The 19,531-nt window shown below is 50.6% G+C and overlaps 1 protein-coding gene across 1 annotated transcript in view; it reads left to right on the forward strand.

Annotated features, from left to right (window-relative positions):
• Positions 1–15,144, forward strand: part of SMIM17 (small integral membrane protein 17) — a 31,415-nt gene extending 16,271 nt beyond the window's left edge. The window contains exons 5-7 of the mRNA XM_047711695.1: positions 10,449–10,701; positions 12,759–12,832; positions 14,883–15,144. Coding sequence (XP_047567651.1) covers positions 10,539–10,701; positions 12,759–12,832; positions 14,883–14,993 — 348 coding nt within the window. The 5' untranslated portion in view covers positions 10,449–10,538 and the 3' untranslated portion in view covers positions 14,994–15,144. The remainder of the gene's footprint in view (positions 1–10,448; positions 10,702–12,758; positions 12,833–14,882) is intronic.
• Positions 15,145–19,531: the final 4,387 nt, after the last annotated feature.

Here is a 19,531-nt window from a genome sequence, read left to right on the forward strand (position 1 = left end):
AGACTCCCCAAGCCCAATGTGGGGCTCCATCCCAGGACCCTGGGATCATGATCTGAGCTGAAGGCAGAGGCTTAACCCACGGAGCCACCCAGGAGCCCCTACATGTGCTCTTCTGAGCATTCCTGGGCCCACTCCACAACCCTCACCCCCAGCGTTTCTGAATGCTGATTTCTGGGTAACCCAGGTTCTCCTGGTCTTAGTCTCAAAAACACAGGCATCAAATACTTAACATGCCCCAAAGAGAGTGTTCTGGGTTTTCTCACAAAGAAAGTGGGTCCTCCTCACTGCATTCACTACAGGGCACTTGGTTGTTCAGGCTCAGAGTCCAAAAGTTGTCCTTCATTCTTTCTTTTCTCCTGCCTCCCAAATACCGCCCATCAGGGAGTCCTTCCAGCTCCATCCCCAGAGTGTATCCTGAATCTGTCCACTGCTTTCCACTCCTACAGCCACATCACTTCAGTCCACCATCATGTTATGGTTGGTTTAGTCCAACAGCCTCTGAACTGATCTTTCCATTTTACCTCTTGGCCCTTCTGGAGTTTTTCCCACACAACAGTCAGTCATGCCTTGAAAATGTAAATTGATTATATCACACGCTTCCTCAATGTCCTTCCCTAGTTTCCCAGTGCACCTACAATAACATTCAAAGATGTTGCTGTGGCTTTCGAGACCATGGATGGCTCTCTGATCCTGTCTCCCATTGCTCTCTCCCTTGCCCAACCACTCTGGTCACAGTGGCCTTCTTATTGTTCCTCAGGACCTTTGCACCTGCTGTTCTCTCTGCCAAGAATTCGTGCATCACTGGCTCCTTTTCACCATTTGGGTCTTATCTCAAAATGCCACCTTTTCAAAAAGATCTCTCCTGACCACTCCCATCTAGAGTGGCTTTGCAGTTACTATCCTGTTGATCTATTTCATGTAACTCAGAATTAACAAAACTATATTTTGCAAACAAAACTATATTTATTGGTTTAGTTGTCTGCTTCATTTCACTAGAAGGTAAACTCCATTAAGCCACAGGCTTTGACTATCTTGGCACCTAGAACAGCAGCTACAACATAACAGCTGCTTAATGAGTATTTGTTGAATTGTTGAATGAGTGAATGAGTGAATGAACACCTAGCATTAATTTGCCTTTTCCCAGCTACTCCTGGAGCCCCAAAGAGGTGTCAGCAGTACTTAGCTTCTGGTAGAAGGGCAGTCATAGGTACTGGTCCAGGGTTTGAGAGTGGTGTAACAAGTGCCCGAGACCACCCCCAGATTTGATGATCCACTGCAGGACTCACAGAACTCATCATACAGGCATACTCCTGATGATGGTTACAGCAAAAGGGTAGAAAGCACAGTCAGCAAAGGGGAAAAAGCTCATGGACATAACACGTCTTCATCCTTCCATGGTCTCATGGTAATCAGAGTTTACTTCTTCACCCTTCAACTCGCCATGATGAGTGAAGATGTGTCACAGCTAGGGTGATGGTGAATTGGGGCCGATAATTCAATCTGCCACATCAAGTGGCAGCTTCTAACTATGATTTATTAATTTTTATTTTATTTCCATTTTTTGTTACAAAGCATGAAACTGGCTTTCCACTTACAAAGTGCTGCAAAGTTTTCTTTCAAGGGGCGCTTTTATTTTTTTTATTATTATTATTTTTTTAAGATTTTATTTATTTGTCGGAGAGAGAGGAGAGCGAGTGAGCACAGGCAGACAGAATGGCAGGCAGAGGCAGAGGGAGAAGCAGGCTCCCCGCCAAGCAAGGAGCCCGACGCGGGACTCGATCCCAGGACGCCAGGATCATGACCCGAGCCGAAGGCAGCTGCTTAACCAACTGAGCCACCCAGGTGTCCCAAAACAGTTTTTTTTTTTAATTTTTATTTATTTATGAGAGAGAGAGAGAGAGAGCACGCGCGCACATATGCAAGAGCCTGGAGTGGGAGGGGCAGAGGGAGAAGGAGAGTCTTTTTTTTTTTTTAAATTTTGTTTATTTATTTGACAGATAGAAATCACAAGTAGGCAGAGAGGCAGGCAGAGAGAGGAGGAAGCAGACTCCCCGTGGAGCAGAGAGCCCCATTCGGGGCTCGATCCCAGGACCCTGAGATCATGACCTGAGCTGAAGGCAGAGGCCCACTGAGCCACCCAGGCGCCCCTCAAGGGGCGCTTTTAAAAAAGAAAGTGCATTTATTTATTTATTTGTTTGTTTTTAGAACATTTTATTTATTTATTTGACAGAGAGACAGAGATCACAAGTAGACAGAGAGGGAGGCAGGGGGGGGAAGCAGGCTCCCTGCTGAGTAGAGAGCCTGATGCGGGGCTCGATCCCAGGATTCTGAGACCATGACCTGAGCCAAAGGCGGAGGCTTAACCCACTGAGCCAGGTGTGTTGATCTGAGTGGAAAAAGTGGATGGCCTGGACTTTATAAAAATCCAGAACTTTAGGCCCTGTGTAAGCAAAGTGAAGAGATAAGTGAAGGCCAGGAGAAGATGCCTGCTACAGGCGGAGGAACAGACAAGGGATCAGTAGCCAGAATATATAAAGAATGCCTATAAGTCGAGAAACAAAAGCCATACAAACAGAACGAGGCAGGGAGGGTATAGACAAGCAGCTGACGAACAGAAAATAAACCTGGTCAACAAACACGTAAGGTAATGAGATGCAAATGAGACCATGAAGAGAGAGACTTTCTTCCCATCTGACTTTATAAAAAATCTAAAACTTTGATGTAGCTTCCACCAGAGCGATTTGGGAAGTAGTGATTGCATTCTAAACCTTGAACAAGTGATGATAGTAGCAACAATTAGACACTGTTTCAGGCACATTACAAGCCTGGCTTATCTTCTAACAGCAGTCTTGGGAGGTGGTAAGCAGAATGGGAAACGGAGGCACAGAGACGCTAAGTGACACACCCAAGTACACACTAGTAGCAAACGGCAGAGCTAGCCTCTGGGACATCTCTGCCCCAACTCCTTCCTCCTCCCGGGTTTGCAGACTAGAGAATCACCGAGGAGCCTGAGAAGGTTGTTGGCCTTGGCGCGCATCTGCAGCTGGGGAAGTTGGGCGGAACCTCCATACCCATCAGTGGGGGAAGGACAGCTCATCCCGCTGCGGCCGACCCATGGCGGGCCCAGCACCACTCCTCCAGCAACCTCACCGCAGCCATGTCGTCCCTGTGGCCCCTCCGCTCCTTTCCCTATGCGGTGCAGGTCCTGGCTCCCGAGAGGGGAGAGGGGAGGCGGCGAGAAGGCCGCCCACCCTCCCCAACTCCCCCACGTCCCCCACCCCCACCCTCGAAGCCTCCGCGTCTGCGCAGCCGCCGTCGCCGCAGCTCCAGCTCTGCAGTGGCGGGACTGGGTCTGGTTGGGGAGGGTGAGTCCTCCGAGGGACCCCCGCGGGCGGGAGGTGGGGCTGGGGGCACGGGCGCGACCCGGGAAGCGCGCCGGTGACTGTGTGCGAGCGCGAATGTGGTTGGGGGTAGGACCGGAGGCGTTGCGAGGATGCGTGTCCGGGGAGGGGGCTCCCACTCCGCCCGCTGGGGGAGGGCTGGGCTGGGTCTGGGTCGGGTCTGCTCCCCCGCCCCGCTCCGACTGCCCCTCCGCCCGTCACCGCAGTTGGATTCCGGTCTCCGCGTGAGGAGGGGAATGGCCCTGCATTGCGCACCCTCCTGGGTCGCCGAGTGCACGTGCGCCCGGGTCTTGCGGGGGTCTCGTCTGTGTCCGACCTCCCGGTGCGTTTAGCAGGCGGAGTCTGTGTGCCCGCCCGCGCGCGCACCTGCACACATGTGCGTTGTGGGTCTGGGCGCGGGTACCGCCCTGCGGAGGCCCGGCGCACGGGCGCGGGGGTCCGGCGCGTTTGCGTCCCCGCCAGGCTCCGGCCTGGAGGACCTTCTCCGTCCGTGGAATGGGCGGAACAGTACCGGCGGCGGAGAAGAAGGGCGAGGACTGCAGCGGGAAAGGTCGCGGCGTGCGCCCCGAGGCCTGCCGCGCGCGTTCCCGGGACGGCGGCTGCCGGGGTTCCTGTCAGGGTTGCGGTGGCCGGTTGCTGCGGCCGCACCTCCCTCCTTCCTCCTCCGGGACTAGCACGGAGGCGGTGAGAGGTGAATTCCTCTGCAGAGTGCTGTCTGCCCCTTCCCTCCTCCCTTCTCCATCAGCCGGATCCAGCCTCTTGTGAGCTGGACCCCCAGGCCCTTGTCTTCTCCGAGGTCACCTCTCTTCCCCGGCCTGCATTGCGCTCACGCTAAATACACAGTTATAGCTCATGTTAAAGGCAAAACAGGCCCCCTACTCACGCTCTCTCGATAACTTTCCCATCATGACCAATAGCTTTTTTTTCATGGAAAATGTTGTGGACGAGGCCTCTTCCCACCGTCTGCACACTTTCCGGCGCACACCGTGCTCTGTGTGGCTCTCTGACATGGTGTCCCCTTTTAAACGTCTGGAAGTGTTTTTAAATGAGGAAGATGTAATCTAAAACCATAGATTTCCAGTGTTCTCTCCAGAAATCAGAAGATAGGTGACCCTAGGTCCACGTTTTCACTGGGCGAGTATTAGCCAGGCTTCTTCACGGACCGATCTCTCCTTTGCCACAGTCCCCACCACTCCCTATTGCCTCTGCCCATCCCGGCCATCAGTTGGCATTTGCTCGGGTTTTCCTTACAATAGAGAAGTATTTCTCTGGACCCCTATTTCATTTTGAATTTCAAACAGTGAAGTAAAAGCGAGGGGCTCGGGGAGGGACGTGTTTATCTTTTTAGGTCTATCTCAATTTTGTTATCGGCGGAGCTCCTGGAGGTTGAACCTTGCTGCTGGTGTTCCAGACACCAGGTCTGCTGCTCTGTTCCTTGTTCTCTGCTCGCTGTCCTCCTGCTGTGGGAGAACGTGAGCCACTGAAGGTATTGGGTTCACCTGCAAGGCCCCGTACTCAGCACAGGTCTGGCACAAAGTTCTGGCTGAGAAATGCTTTGGAGAAGTCATTTACAGTCAAGCCCTCACGGTGGCGAGTGTTAACGGGGTCCTGTGGGAAGTGATGTCTCCATTCAGCCTTGAGGTACGGGCAGTTTCTAGAAGCCAACACAGAAGGGCAAGGACGGGCCAGGCCAAGGGAAAACCTGTGTGTTCCTCCACTCGTCAGGTACTCACTGTGTATGGAGTCTCCTTCGGTCTCAGCAGAAAGCTTACGACGACTCGGTGAGGTCTCTGCCATGTTCACGCCTTGCCAGGCTGGCAGCCATGAGCGTTATCTTCCCCCACCTTTGACAGTTCCGTGTATGGTCCCAGCAACATCCATGCTACCGTTCCCCAACGCTTTTTCCTTTTCATCCCTTCCCTTGTCTCTCTTCTAGCATTTTTATTTAATCCCTGTGGTAGGCAGGAAGATGGTTCCCTGGAGACGTCCACGTCCTCATCCCCGGAACCTGTGAATCTGTTGGTTTCAGGGTGAGGGCTGACTTGGAGATGGGGGTTGATCCTGGATTCTTTGTGTGGACCAAAGCGATCGCAAGGGCCTTAAAAGTGGAAAAGTGGGGCGGGAGGGTCAGAATCACAGTGACGCAGAGGGAGAGAGACTCAAGTGGGCAACGTGGGCTGTAAAGGTGGCGGAAAGAGCCGCGGAACCAAGCAACGCAGGAGGCTTATGATCCTGGAGGATGCAAGGAGACTGATTCTCTCCCAGAGCCTCCAGAAGGGACCCAGCCCTGAGACAGCTGGAGTTTCTCCCAGGGGAACCTGTTTCAGACCTCTGAGCTACAGAACTATAAGATAAGTCTGCATTGTCTTAAGCCACCCAGCTTGTGGTAATTTGCTGCAGCAGCCATGGGAAACCAAGACAGTCTCAAACGCCATCCTTTTCCTGTCAGAACTGGGTGAACATTGATGTCGAAGACGCTGCAGAACCAGGTTCGAGCAACATAGCCACATGCGTACAACGTGCATATCTCCAAACCACTCATTTACTTATAGATCGAAACAGGCATGTGCAGCAAACCACGAAGTCACACGACATTTAGCCAGTTCGTGTCTGGTTTTCATCTTCTGTCTTCGCGAGGTCTGGAGCACACAGAGCAGTGGGCACAGAGCGTGTGAAGGCAGAGCTCTGTGAATTTGCACAAATGTTTTCACCCATGGGACCACTACTCAGGTCAAGCTACAGAACATCTCCAGGACCCCAAGAAAGTACCTTGCCCTCCCCTGTCCCCATCCCGAGCCAGTAACTGATACGAGCGTCATTTCTTTGCGTGTACCATACTTGCTTCTTAATGAATAAAATCACGCATGTGTTCTCTGTGTCCGGCTCTTCTCACGCAGTTTAGGACATGTATTTCCACACTCATCCGTGTCGTTGTGCATGTCCTTTTTGTTTGACCCTTGATTTCTGAGTAACACTCCATTGTGCGAATGCATGGCGGCTTACTTGTCCATCCTCTTACGAGAGCCAGCGGGGCCGTCCGTGAACGGGAGCTGCTGCGCTTTACGGATCAGGCTGACAGCAGTGCCGCCCTGTGAGTGTCTGTGGCACGAGTTGTCCTTTCTCTGGAGGGAGGCGGCGCCTTCAGCTTCAGCAGATGCTTGTCAAGTAGTTTCCCAAGTGGTTGCTCCACATACACTCCCACCAGACCCCTGAGTGGCCGCACCTTCACGGTCTTTCTCAGTGAATTGCCAAAGGGAAACTTTGTTACAAATGGAAAGCCACTACACCCCCCTTTGTGTGTGTGTGTTTAAACAACAGAGTAATCTTTTTTTTTTTTTTAATTTACTTTCAGCCTAACAGTATTCATTGTTTCTGCACCACACCCAGTGCTCCATGCAGTCCGTGCCCTCTCCAATACCCACCACCTGGGTCCCCCCACCTCCCACCCCCCGCCCTTCAAAACCCTCAGATTGTTTTCCAGAGTCCATAGTCTCTCATGGTTCACCTCCCCTTCCAATTTCCCTCAACTCCCTTCTCCTCTCCATCTCCCCTTGTCCTCCATGCTATTTGTTATGCTCCACAAGTAAGTGAAACCATATGATAATTGACTCTCTCTGCTTGACTTACTTCACTCAGCATAATCTCTTCCAGTCCCGTCCATGTTGCTACTAAAGTTGCGCATTCATCCTTTCGGATGGAGGCATAATACTCCATAGTGTATATGGACCACATCTTCTGTATCTTTGGTACCCCCCCCCCTTTTTTTATGGTACTGAGGGTGACGGTGACAATAAGCACAAGAAAGCAAACCAATATCCTTACCTCCTGGCTGGATGCTTGCTCTGAGCAGGAAGCTGCTGTCTCTGAGAGAGAGGACGGAGGTGGGGAGGGGAGGGAGGCGGATTAGCTCCAGACTAGACTATGGACTTTGGGCGGGCGGTGGAACCCGTCACATCCGTTAGGATGGCTGTTATAAAAAAAACCCAGGGTTGGGGCGCCTGGGTGGCTCAGTGGGTTAAGCGTCTGCCTTTGACTCAGATCATGATCCCAGGGTCCTGAGGTCGAGCCCCGTGTTAGGCTCTCTGCTCAGCGGGGAGCCTGCTTCTCCCTCTCCCTCTGCCTCCTGCTCCTCCTGCTTGTGCTCTCTCCCTTGCTCGCTGTCTCTGAAATAAATAAATAAAGTCTTAAAAAAAACAAAACCTAGGAAGCAACAAGTGTAGTTGAGGGTGTGGAGAAAAGGGAACCCTTGTGCACCATTAGGAACGTGGGTTGGTGTGGCTCCTGTGGGAAACAGCATGGAGGTTCCCAGAAAAAAACATTGCAGAATTGCAGAGTTGCCCTACAATCCAGCAATTCCGCTTCAGGGCGTAGACCCCAGGAAGTGGAAGTAGGGTCCCAAGGGGTATCTGCACACCCATATATTCATAGCATCATTATTCACAATGGCTACGACATCGAACGGACGAGCAAACATGTTATTAAAAAGGAGGAAACCTCTGATGCGTGCTCCACCATGGACGGCCTTGAGGACATTCTGCTGCATCACAGACGGAAAGTGGGGTGGTGGTACGGGGGCTGGGGGGATCGTCGTTCAGTGGGGATAGAGTGTCAGCTGTAAGGAGGTAGGAGGAGCTGGGAATGTGTTCAGTACCGCCGAGCTGTTCGCCGGAAAACGGTTCTGAGTTTGAAGTTTGTGTTATGTGTATCTTGACTCAAATTTTTAAAAAGATTTTATTTACTTATTTGAGAGAGAACGAGCCAGGGAGAGCACAGAGGGAGTGGGAGAGAGGGAAGCAGGCTCCCCGCTGAGCAGAGAGCCCGATGTGGGGCTCGATCCCAGGACCCGAGATCATGACCTGAGCTGAAGGCAGAAGCTTTAACCCGCTGAGCCACCCAGGCGCCTCCAAAACTGAATTTTTAAAAAGCAATAGAAGAGGGGGCCAAAGAGGGAGGAAACTCGCCTCCTTGGGGTTCAGTGTTGTTTGGTCCTGGACGGTCCTGGAGGAGGGAAAGCGTAGGGACTGTGGCGAGGGAGACCTTGAGGCCATGTCCAGAGCGGGCCCTGCCCCGCCGGGTGGGGCATTGAAAGTCTCCCGACTAGGGGGGCTCCTGAGGAGCGTGAAGCCGGCGGGATGGACTCGGGGGTGTGGTGAGGGGAGGGGACCAGTGGGGTCAGTGGTGAAGTGGACCAGAGTGGGAGACGAGGACAGAGCGGGGACAGCATTTTCTGGGACAAGAGCAGGTGCGGGTGAGCAGACAAGTGGGCAGCGATGCTGGTGGAGTCCGGTGGGGACAGTGGTGGAGGCCTGTCAGGAAGGAGGAAGGCTGCGCTGGGGGCTGGGGACAGAGGGTGCAGGTGTCTGGGGAAGTGCATTCAGATTTGAGTTTCGAGGGTTTGGGAGTCACCCCTGTCCATAGAAGACCTACCTGCTAATTTGTAAAGCAGAAGCAAAGACACATTCTGCAAATCCACAGCGTATGTGGTAGTTTCTGATAAGAAAGCATTTCAGGTCTACTTACGGGCACGGGAACAGACCCGAGAGCCGCGTCTCCCCATTTGCCAGGTTTGGAAATCATCCTTTGTTTGCTCTGATCCCTTGTCTCTGTCTTTTCCCTTTACTGTAGAAGTATTTCATTTCATTTCATTTCATTGTATTATTTTATTTTATCTTACTTTATTTTAAAGTAGGTTCCACACCTAGTGTGGGGCTTGAACTCACAACCCTGAGACGAAGAGTCGGATACTGTATGAACTGAGCCCACCAGGCGGCCCCGTGGAAGTATGTTAGCGCAAATCCCAGCCATTGTGTCAACTCACCCTTACACATGTCAAAAAGATCTCTAAAAAAATAAGATGGATACTTTCTTACCTGTCCCTAAGACCATTTCCACACCCAACAGAAGGGATGAGAAGGCCTGACATCATCTAATACCCAATTCACAATCAATTTCCTTGATTGCTTTAAAAAAGTTTTTTTTTTTTCTGTAACCATGTTTCTTTGACTCTGACTCCAAACATGGTCCCCTCGTGCTTTTGCCTGCTCAGTTGCTAATGTGTCTTTGAATCTAGACTGTGTGCCCTGTGGCTTCTAAATTTGATAGAACAATTTTTATTTGTATAAACCTAATTAAAGGGCGCCTGGGTGGCTCAGTGGGTTGGGCCTCTGCCTTCAGGTGGGGTCATGATCTCGGGGTCCTGGGATCGAGTCCCGCATCAGGCTCTCTGCTCAGCAGGGACCCTGCTTCCCTCTCTCTCTCTCTGCCTGCCTCTCTGCCTACTTGTGATCTCTCTCTGTCAAATAAATAAATAAAATCTTTAAAAGAAACCTAATTAAAGAAGAAAATGCTTTAAAAAGCTTTTATTTTCCCTATACCAAGGGAATTTACTCCTTTTCAAAAAATAACTATTCGCAAGGGCCATCGTCGGCAGGTTAATATAATGCAAGGCTGATAATGCATACGGTTCCCTAGAATCAGAACATAAACTAAGCTCTAGAGTCTCAGGGTGGAGGGTAACCCAGTGTAGTTCCCATACTCCTGGAAGACAGCCTCCTGAATTTTGGGTTGAGAAGATCTAGAATGAGAATACTAAAGAACGTTTCATTTTAAATTAGACTTTTACTCCCCCAACCTGGGGAATGCTTCTTGGTTTTCTTTTATGCCAACAAAGGAGAAAGGTGAGGCTGCTGGGGGCTGCTGGGAAGACTGTGGCCCTTTTCTCTGCAGCGAGACGGATTCTGGGGGCGACTCTGTCTTCCTAAAACCTTGCGGCTCTGTGCGTTGGGCGTGGAATGAACGTGTGTGTGGATGGGGTGCTCTCTGGCCCCCACCTTGGAACTCCTATTCCCTTTCTCACTTTATCTGTCCCCTGGGCACTTAGCCATTGGCATGCCGTCCTTCCCTCCTGCCCCGGTCCCCGCAGGAACGCAAGACCCCCAGGAGCAGGGAGCCTGCGTCTGTCACTGCTGGGTCTCCGGCACCTAGAAATGGTGCCGACGCACTGATGGCACTCCGTAAAGATTTGTGGAATGACGAAACATTTGCCAGCCCCCAGGTGCTGAATCCCGTGCCCCGGGAACCCAACGGGAGCAGGAGTAGAAGGAGAAACTCGCCTTGGAAACTCTACGTCCCGGAAAGATGCAGAGCCTCAGGCCGGAGCAGATCCGAGGGCTGCTTGAGCCTGAGAGGACCAAGACGCTGCTGCCCCGGGAGACCAGGGCCTGGGAGGAGGGCGTCGCCCTCGCCAAGGATGGGGCAGCTGTGCAGGTTGGGGCCTCCGGTGGGGACGGTGACCAGAAAGGTGAGGGCAGGGGTCCCGTGGGTGGTGGGGGCAGGGGGGAAGGTTGTGGCTGAGCCTCCGGGAAGACCCAATACTCCTTCCTTCACTCGTTCGGGGACAGCTATTTATGGAGCCCTGTGTCCATCAGCCTTCGCTGGGAGGCAGGTGGCCCTGAAACTTAGTCGCTTAAAGCCACAGTCACTCCTCCGCTCAGGATTCTGCAGGTCAGCATATGACGTGGGCTCAGGGGACAGTTCTCCCGCCGCCCGCATGGGCCTGAGCAGCCACCGACCGTGAGCTGGCGGAGGCAGCCGGTCGACCTCACGCGCGTCTGGCCGTGTGAGGGTGCCGACCTGGGGCTGCTGTCTCTGTAGGCCAGGCTGGGTGCGTTCTCGTGGGGGTGGTTATGGGGAGAGAGAGGGAGCTGGCCACCCAGTTGCTCACAGGCCATCGGTCAAAATCAGCTACGTGGTCAAGTTCAGCATCCCGAGGGCGCAGGCTGCCCGGGGGTGTGGACACAGGGATCAACGAGCAAGTGGAAGGCCACGTGGGACAAACCCATCAGAAGCACCTACTGTGTGCCGGGGGCTCAGGATCCAGCAGTGAACAGGATGGCCCCATAGAGCTGATTTTAGTGGACAAACAGACAATAAACAAGGAACGAAATTAAATGAAAAGTAATGTCTGATGAGCGCTCTGAAGATGGTAAAGTGGGGTGATTGACAGGGACCCACGGGTGGTCAGGGTGGGCAAGAGAGGCAGGAGAAGGGGTCATGTATTCCAAGAGCTGGGGGTCGCCGCGTGGACAGCCAGGCCACTCCGGCAATGATCCCGTGGTGGCGACAAGCTTGCTATGTTCCTGGAACCTGTGCTGAACAGAGCAGGGACACAGGGGAAGAGGGTAGAGATCAGCCTGGGCCAGCAACGTCCTGGAGACCATGGCACAGAGTGTGTTATTTGAATATTGGGAAGCCACGGGAAGGTTTCGAAGAGGAGGAAGACAGGATCTCATTTGTGTTTCGAAAAGGTTCTGCTAACTCATGGGTTCTCAACTGGGGGCGATGTTATCCCCCACCTTCCCTCCCCAGAGGATGTTTGATAAAGTCTGGAGTTTGGGTTATCTACATAGGGAAGATGCCACTGCCACGTCACAGAGGTCAAGGACCCGCCCCCACCACAAGGACTTACATAGCCCCCAAGGTCAATGGTGCCCAGGCCGAGACAGCCTGCATCCGGCTGTGTGTGCGGATGAACCGTAGGATGAGGAGGTCGGAGTGGAAGCTGGGAGGACAGATAGGGGTTTCCCACAACAGTCTGGGAGAGAGAGGACCTAGGCGTGTGTGGCAGTGGTGGACTTAGGTGCAGAGATTTGAGACACATCTGGGAGGGAGAATCGAGTTGTTGCTGATGGGCGTGGGGAGGGGAGGACAAGAGAGACCAGCAGGATAACTGCTGGGGTTTGGGCTCAAACAGCTGGACCAACAGTGGGACCCCTGAAAGGCAGCCCCTCAGCAGAATGGGCGCTGGACCTTCTACTGGGGCAGGGTCTTCCCCCTCCCACCGGGGACAAGTAGGCCTGGGACTGGGCGTGGATAATATGGGTATGAGTTCTAGCAGTGGGGAGGAGGCTGGGGGTCCTAGTGGGGCCTGGGTGCGGGGAGAGTGGACAGTGGCGCTCTTCGCCCTGGCCCGTGCTATCCAGCTAAGGAGCCAGAAGGTTGTTGACATTTGAATGTGGGAAGATGTCTCCACTTCTTCTCGGCAGATTCCACACTTTCCCCTCCGCTCCCTCACTCGGTTTGTGCATGAAGCCTGTAGAGAAGCATCAGTGTCACCCATCTGACAGGGAGGGAACAGAGAGTCAGGTGGCAGATCACAGCAGGTGACACAGTCTAAGTCTAACAGGACATGACGGAAACAGGATCAGACTTCAGGTCTCGTGTTCTCTGGCCAGCTGGGCCAGAGTGCATGCGTGCGAGGGTGACAGGAAGGAGAACGGGGCTGGGATGCCAGGAGGGACGGGCAGGCAGAGCCCGGCTGCCTGGTCACTGACTCGTGCCCCCTGTCTCCTCTACCAGGCCTGTCTTCTTCAGAGCCTGGGCTGGCGCAGGAGTGGAACGTGGTGGAGGGAGACGAGTCCAAGGACTCGCAGGTAAGCTGGGGTTCCCTCCTCTTTCACAGATGCCCGCCCCCCAGACCTCAGTGGGTGGTCCCAATTTCTCCGCCTGCTTGGGGCTGTGAGCTCCGAGCCCTCTTTATAGGAAAGAGGACATTGTCCTGCAGTGGTCAGACATGGAAGGGGGGTTCCCCATGTGATGTGGAGACACATACCCTCCAGCCCTGCACTCAGAAGCTCGTCTTCAATTAGCCATTCATTCGCCTGCCTCCTCGTTCACCCGTCCACACTGTCATTTGCCTGCTCACCCCCATACACACTCCGTCCCTCCGTCCCTCTGTCCCTCCGTCCCCCCGTTCATCTACCTCCTCTGTCTCACACGTCTGCTTCAGTTGCCACATGTCCTTGGAGACATTTTTCCCCTTGGAAACTGAGACTAGTTGGGATTTCTGTGCAAGGGATTTGTGGAGGGAGCTGTGCTCCCAGGAGGAACTTGTAGGTGGTGAGGGAAGCTGGAAGGACTGAGAGGGAGTTTAGTTGGGGTTCAGCCTGGGTCCGAGCTCAGGAGGAGCTCTGGAGCCTCAGTAGTCCTCGTCCTCCTCTGAGCGAGCGGGGGCCCTGTTAAGCCCCATCACGGGTGTGGACGACCTCCCGTGTGCTTCCTTGGGGAGGTGGCTCCGTTAGCGAAGGGCATTTCTCAGAAGGGGGCAGACATAGACATTAGCCATAAACCGTGGCTAGCGGCCGATATGCAGAGCAATTGGGAGGCACTGTTGGGTCTATTATTAGTGGTCCGGTGTGTGTGTGTGTGTGTGTGTGTGTGTGTGTGTAGACCTTCTGTATTTATTTATTTATTTATTTTTATTATTATTTTTTATTTTTTTTTTTTAAGATTTTATTTATTTATTTGAGAGAGAGACAGTGAGAGAGAGCATGAGCGAGGAGAAGGTCAGAGGGAAAAGCAGACTCCCCATGGAGCTGGGAGCCCGATGTGGGACTCGATCCCGGGACCCGGGGATCATGACCTGAGCCGAAGGCAGTTGTCCAACCAACTGAGCCACCCAGGCGCCCCGACCTTCTGTATTTATTATGCTTTCTTAACTTCATACTCGGCTTTAAAAAATTGTCCTAAGTATTTCCAGTAAAATGCACAGATCCGTGAGTGTGTATACGTGTAACCAACACTCCAAATGAAGATTTTGAGCGTTGCCATTTTCTCAGGAAATCCCTTCCTCTTCCTTTCTGGTCTCTCTCACTCCCTCACCCCGAGGCAACCACATTTCTGGTTTCTGATAGGTTAGTTTTGCCTGTTGTTGAGCTTCCTCTGAACAGAGCCTACAATAACTCACATATGTTTCTTCAAACCTCCGAAAAGAGATTGTAGCAAAATTACTATCCTACCATCTGGTGTCTTCATCATAAATATTCTGGATAACTCTCCGTGTTGATATATATATTAATCACCTTTGTTCTTTCTTAAATTGACGTTTTACAGCTGGCAAATACTTTGTAATGTGTCGTACCCATTTCCCCAACTGAGAAATTGTCAGATTTTTGGTGTTGTGGTTGCCACGGAAAAATAAATATTTGTCAAGTTGTCCTATTTTTCTATAGCGTAAATTATGAGGAACTTCATAAAAATCTGTATTTTCTGGTCCTATCCAAGATTTACTGCATCAGAAAAATCCAAGGGGGAAACCTCGATATTTGAGGAATATCTTCCAAGTTTTTCTGGGGCTTTGCCAGGTCTCAGAGCTGCTGTGTCGGACATTCCATAGTATCTGCTGCATCCACTTCTGTTCTTCATCAGGATTTTTTTCATGTCGCCACTGACTTTGCAGATAACTCACTATGTCATATCCATTTCCCAAACTTCCCTGATATTTTAAGACCTGTTGCACTGTGCTCATCACAAATCTGCAGAATTGTCGCCATTGACCATTTTGTCTTCCATCCTTCGTCCTGGTATGTCTTTCCACTCCTGTGTTCATTTGACAAAGGTGTATGGAGCTCATAATGCTATACCGGGCAAGAAACAATGGTGGCCCCTCTGTTTCTAATATACTTTTTTTTTTCTCTGTTCCAGGGCTTTGTGGAGTGGTCGAAAGCTCCACAGCAAACCACCATAGTCTTGGTGGTGTGTGTCCTGTTTTTGTTCCTGGTTTTAACAGGGATGCCTGTGATGTTCCACATTTAACTACGATGAGGACGATTGTTCTGAAATTGATCGCTCTTTCTTGTTAAGGAAACATCTTGGTTAAAAGTCAGCAATAGGTTTATTAGCAAATGCCTTTTAAACATCCATCAAGATGATTTTTTAAAAAAGATTTTATTTATTTGAAAGAGAGAGAATAAAAGAGAGCACGAGAGTGGGGAGGGTCAGAGGGAGAAGCAGACTCCCCGCTGAGCAGGGAGCCTGATGCGGGACTCGATCCAGGATCACGACCTGAGCGCAAGGCAGACACTCAACCAACTGGGTCACCCAGGCACCTGACGATTTTTTTTTTTAATTTATTTAACCTCCTGGGGTGAGGTTTTGCATTATGGTATTTCATCGAACTTAAGACATCGTTGATTGTAAAACACTATCATTTTATATATGACTGAGAAGAAAAGCATTCTGCTTCATGGTAGGATCCCACCAACTGGAAGCTGCTTTCCAGCTTCAGAGAGGATGAAAGAAAGTGCAACTGGGACTGATGAAATCTGGTAGACTCCTCAATATCACGTCACCTTGGTAGTCTTAGGATCGTGGTAGGCCAATCTTTCCAGACTCTGAATTGTGCTTCCTGATGTTTTATGTACGACTCTTGCCTCTCTCTTCATACCTCTTCATACGTAAGATCGGTGCTATCTTTGTCACGTTTTGGTAACATGGCGAGGCTTGCATCATAGGAGGACGTCCCTTTTATTGTTGTCTAAGCCTTAGAGTAGTTTCTGTAGCTTAAGGAGTATCAATTCCTTGACATTTTGAAGGAATTCACCAGGAATCAGGGTCCTTTGCTCTGGGGAGAACGTTTCAGCTAATTCTTGGGGGGCTTTCTCAGTTTCTTCCCATGCTCTTGACTTATGAATACTTTTTACTTCATAAATTTTGGTAGATTTCTAGTGATTTTTATGCCCTAGGAAATTCTTTATTCCATTGAACTTTTCAGATTGTTAGCTGAATTATGAACACTGTTTTTTTTAAAGATTTTAATTTATTTATTTGACAGAGACACAGCGAGAGAGGGAACACAAGCAGGAGAGTGGGAGAGGGAGAAGCAGGGAGCCCAATGCGGGGCTCCATCCCAGGACCCTGGGATCATGACCTGAGCTGAAGGCAGACACTAAACCAACAGAGCCACCCAAGCACCCTATGAATACTGTTCTATAATTAAATGAAAAACTTCCTTTATTTTGTTCTAACCCTCTTTTCCCTTTCAACTCCTGTTTGTGGTTGACCCATTATTAGATTTATCAAAGTTTTACCTCATCCACGATTACTTTTCTAAGGACTAGCATTGGGATTTATTTATGCCCATATTTCTCTAGTTTGTGACTTTATTATTTCCTTTGTCTGTTTTTTATGTTGAATAGTTAATTCATTTATAATCTCTTTTTATGAAATTACTTGCTGAAGTAGTGTACTTAATAATAAATTACTTCTGATTATAGCCTTGGCCACGTCTTAAAGTTTGGTAACCTGTGTTCTTGTTTATGTTGTTGTCTAAAGGTTATATTGTAGTGTTTCTACGATATAAAGAGAGCTTTAAACTCAGTGATCATGTTTATTTAAAAATAGTTTTGTTTTAATAATTTATGGCACTGTGAACACAGAATGTGGTCTCTAATATATCTGCATTCAACACCTTCTTAAAAGTTTTTATTGTGGCCTACGACATGCCCAGTGTTTGTACATGTACATTTAAGGTGAATATGTATTTTCGGTCTGTAGGAGTCAAAACTCTACATGTCTGTTAACTAACTCAGTCTTATCAGTTATATTGATTAGATCCATGTGTTAATTGAATTCTGGCTCACCTAATCTGCCAAAAGCCAATAAGGGTGTGTGAAAATCTGTTACTATGACTATGTTTGTTGATATATTTTTGTAACCTTTGCTTTATGTATTCAGCCACCGTGTTATCTGATGCTTACAAGTTACAGGACTGTTACGTCTTTGCCAGTTCAAGAGTAACGGTAAAGCACAAGGCCGGGCACAGAGTAGCCACGCAATAAACGTATAGTGCAAACCTCATTCTGGGTCCTTTGTGAGAGAGAAACTGATCGTCGTGACTTTTATTTGACCTTTCTGAGAGAGGTCAGTATTTCCATATTCCAGTATTTCGTTCACGTGTGTGTGTCTTTAGACTCTTTGCATCATTTTGTTTTGATAGGACTTCCCGTGGCCTCTCCTGGGTTTGCCAAAGAAACAGGAAGAGGCCTGGGACGCTCTCTCCCCCGTCCTTCCCGCCAGCCCGTTGCGTCCGACAAGCAAGGACAGTCCCTTAAAAGAAACACAAGCCTCAGCTGTTACATTCATTAGGATTTACTGGTTGCAAATAACAGAAGCTCAATTCGAAGGAGCTCAAACTTGTTATTGATTAATTATTGATTCATGTTACACCACCAAAGTTCGGGAGGAAACTGGCTTAATTTATAGCTGGTTCCTGGGGCCTAAAAATATCACTAAAACCTTTCCTCCTCTTTGACCTCAGGGCTATGGTCTCTTTCAGGAATGACCTCCTCCTTTTTCTCCACATGGCTGGGAGGATGGCTACCACCACCACCCTGACCTTCACGTCCAAGTGGCAAAGTGGGGGACATGGGACAGACTCTCATCACACCCAGTCCCACCTCCCACCCCTTCTCTGCCACAAGAACTGGAACCTTGAAGTAAGGCATGGAGAGAATAGTAGCTGAAGGCAGGAACAAGTTGTCATGGGAACAGGCGGAGAATGGACAGGAAGGACAGGGCAAGGGTGGAAATGAGGAGCTGCCATGGGGACCGTCCCAGATGTCCAGGCCAGAGGGGGTGCTGTGGGAGCTGTGGGCTGATTACTTCGGCTTGTGCTGCAAGTCTTCATCAAATTTGTGGGAAATTATCATGAAAATAATGTAAATCATATAAGCAGTGGCCATTCATTTGGATTCTATCACATGCCAGAACCTCATTTCATTGACGATGGAAGTATCCACCCACAACCGTGATGTTCCATTCTCCAAGGCCGGATGGGTCCCATAAAACCGTAATTAAGACCATTCCTAACCCACTCAGTTCAGCAGGTGAAAGTCAAATTCCTCACAGTGGCCGCCCATCCCTGAGGGAACTGGCCTGCGCTTGCACCCCTCCCTCCATCCCATCCGCACTGGCCTTCTGATGTTTGAACAAACCCATCATGTGCCTGCCTCCGGACCTTTGCACTGACTCTGGAATGGGCCTCTTCCTGGAATGCTCTTTCCCCAGAAGCTGGGGTGGCCCCCTCATCCCTGTAGTGCTCTGCTCCAACGTCTCCTCAGACAAGCCTCCACCACCGTCTGCAAATAGCACCTTCCTCCACTGGTCACTCTCTGCGTAGCCTGTATAACCAATGGACAGTTATGGGTTCATGAGGTTCTGGTCTGTCCTCCTCTGCTGGGTCTTCCTGGGGGAACTGAGTCCTGGGAAGGTTGAATTGGGGGAGGGGGCTGCAGAGTTCAGCTTGTGTTTCCTGGGAACTCTCCATGCCAGCTGGTGGGACCCCACACCTTTCCGACCCACTCCCCCATGCTCTTGAAGCTGCTCTGTTCCCTCCTGGAATGGGACATGTTGGACCCAGGGAAGCATCTGTATAAAGTATCTGGGGAACACATTGTGTGGGGGGTGGGGGAGGGAACATCACTTAAGTTGGCAAATATGGTCCCGCCCATTCTCAGAGCCCCGGACCTCCATCCTTCCTGCCCTAAAGGGCAAGTTTCCCCTGGTCTCTGTGGTGACTGAACTTGGGCCTATGTCTGTAAATGAGGGTCCCATTGCACTCATTCATCCATTCACCCAGCACTCCCTGAAGACCTACTGTGTGCAGAGCACCTCAGCTGGGCGAAGGTCAGAAAGAGGAGTCAGACTGTGTGGCCCATGACCCTGAATGGTTGTAGGGTTGGGGCTGGGCATGTTCAACTATTCATTCACTCTATTTCTTGAGGACCTTCTGTGTGCTGACACTTGAGTTGGGAGATGTCTGGGTGTAGGCAGCGGCGGACTGGGCTAGAGTCAAGAGACCAAAACCAGGCCCCAACTCGCGCCTCCTTGAAGCCCAGGGGCTAATAGCCGTGTGGGTGGAAAAGTTGAGCAGCGCTTGAGAAAGGGCCTGAGCTATGGATCCTAAGACTCGCTGACGTGGTTGCCTGCATGTGCTTATCTGGAATGGGCAAAACAGGCCTACTCATTAAACCATTGTGGGATTGTGCTGTCCTTGCATGGGCCATAAACTATGTCTTGAGCCACTTTGAAGATAGTGCACCTGGTTCAAGAATTATCTGAAGACAGAGACCACTGGCGTCAGAGGGTCTGCTATTAGTCCTTGGGAAATAGATAATGGGAAAGCTTGAAGGGTTTTCTGTGCATGTTGCAAATTCTTTAGTAATCAGCTAAAAATAGATACTTCCTTATAATTGTTTCTGTTAGCTATATAATGCCTCACAGCCTTGAATAAAATTGGCACTGCTTGGACATCATCCACTTTGCCCCTCCTGTCCCCATTTCTTTGCGTCTCA

Source organism: Lutra lutra, chromosome 17 (genome assembly GCF_902655055.1).
Source record: "Lutra lutra chromosome 17, mLutLut1.2, whole genome shotgun sequence".
NCBI lineage: Eukaryota > Metazoa > Chordata > Mammalia > Carnivora > Mustelidae > Lutra > Lutra lutra.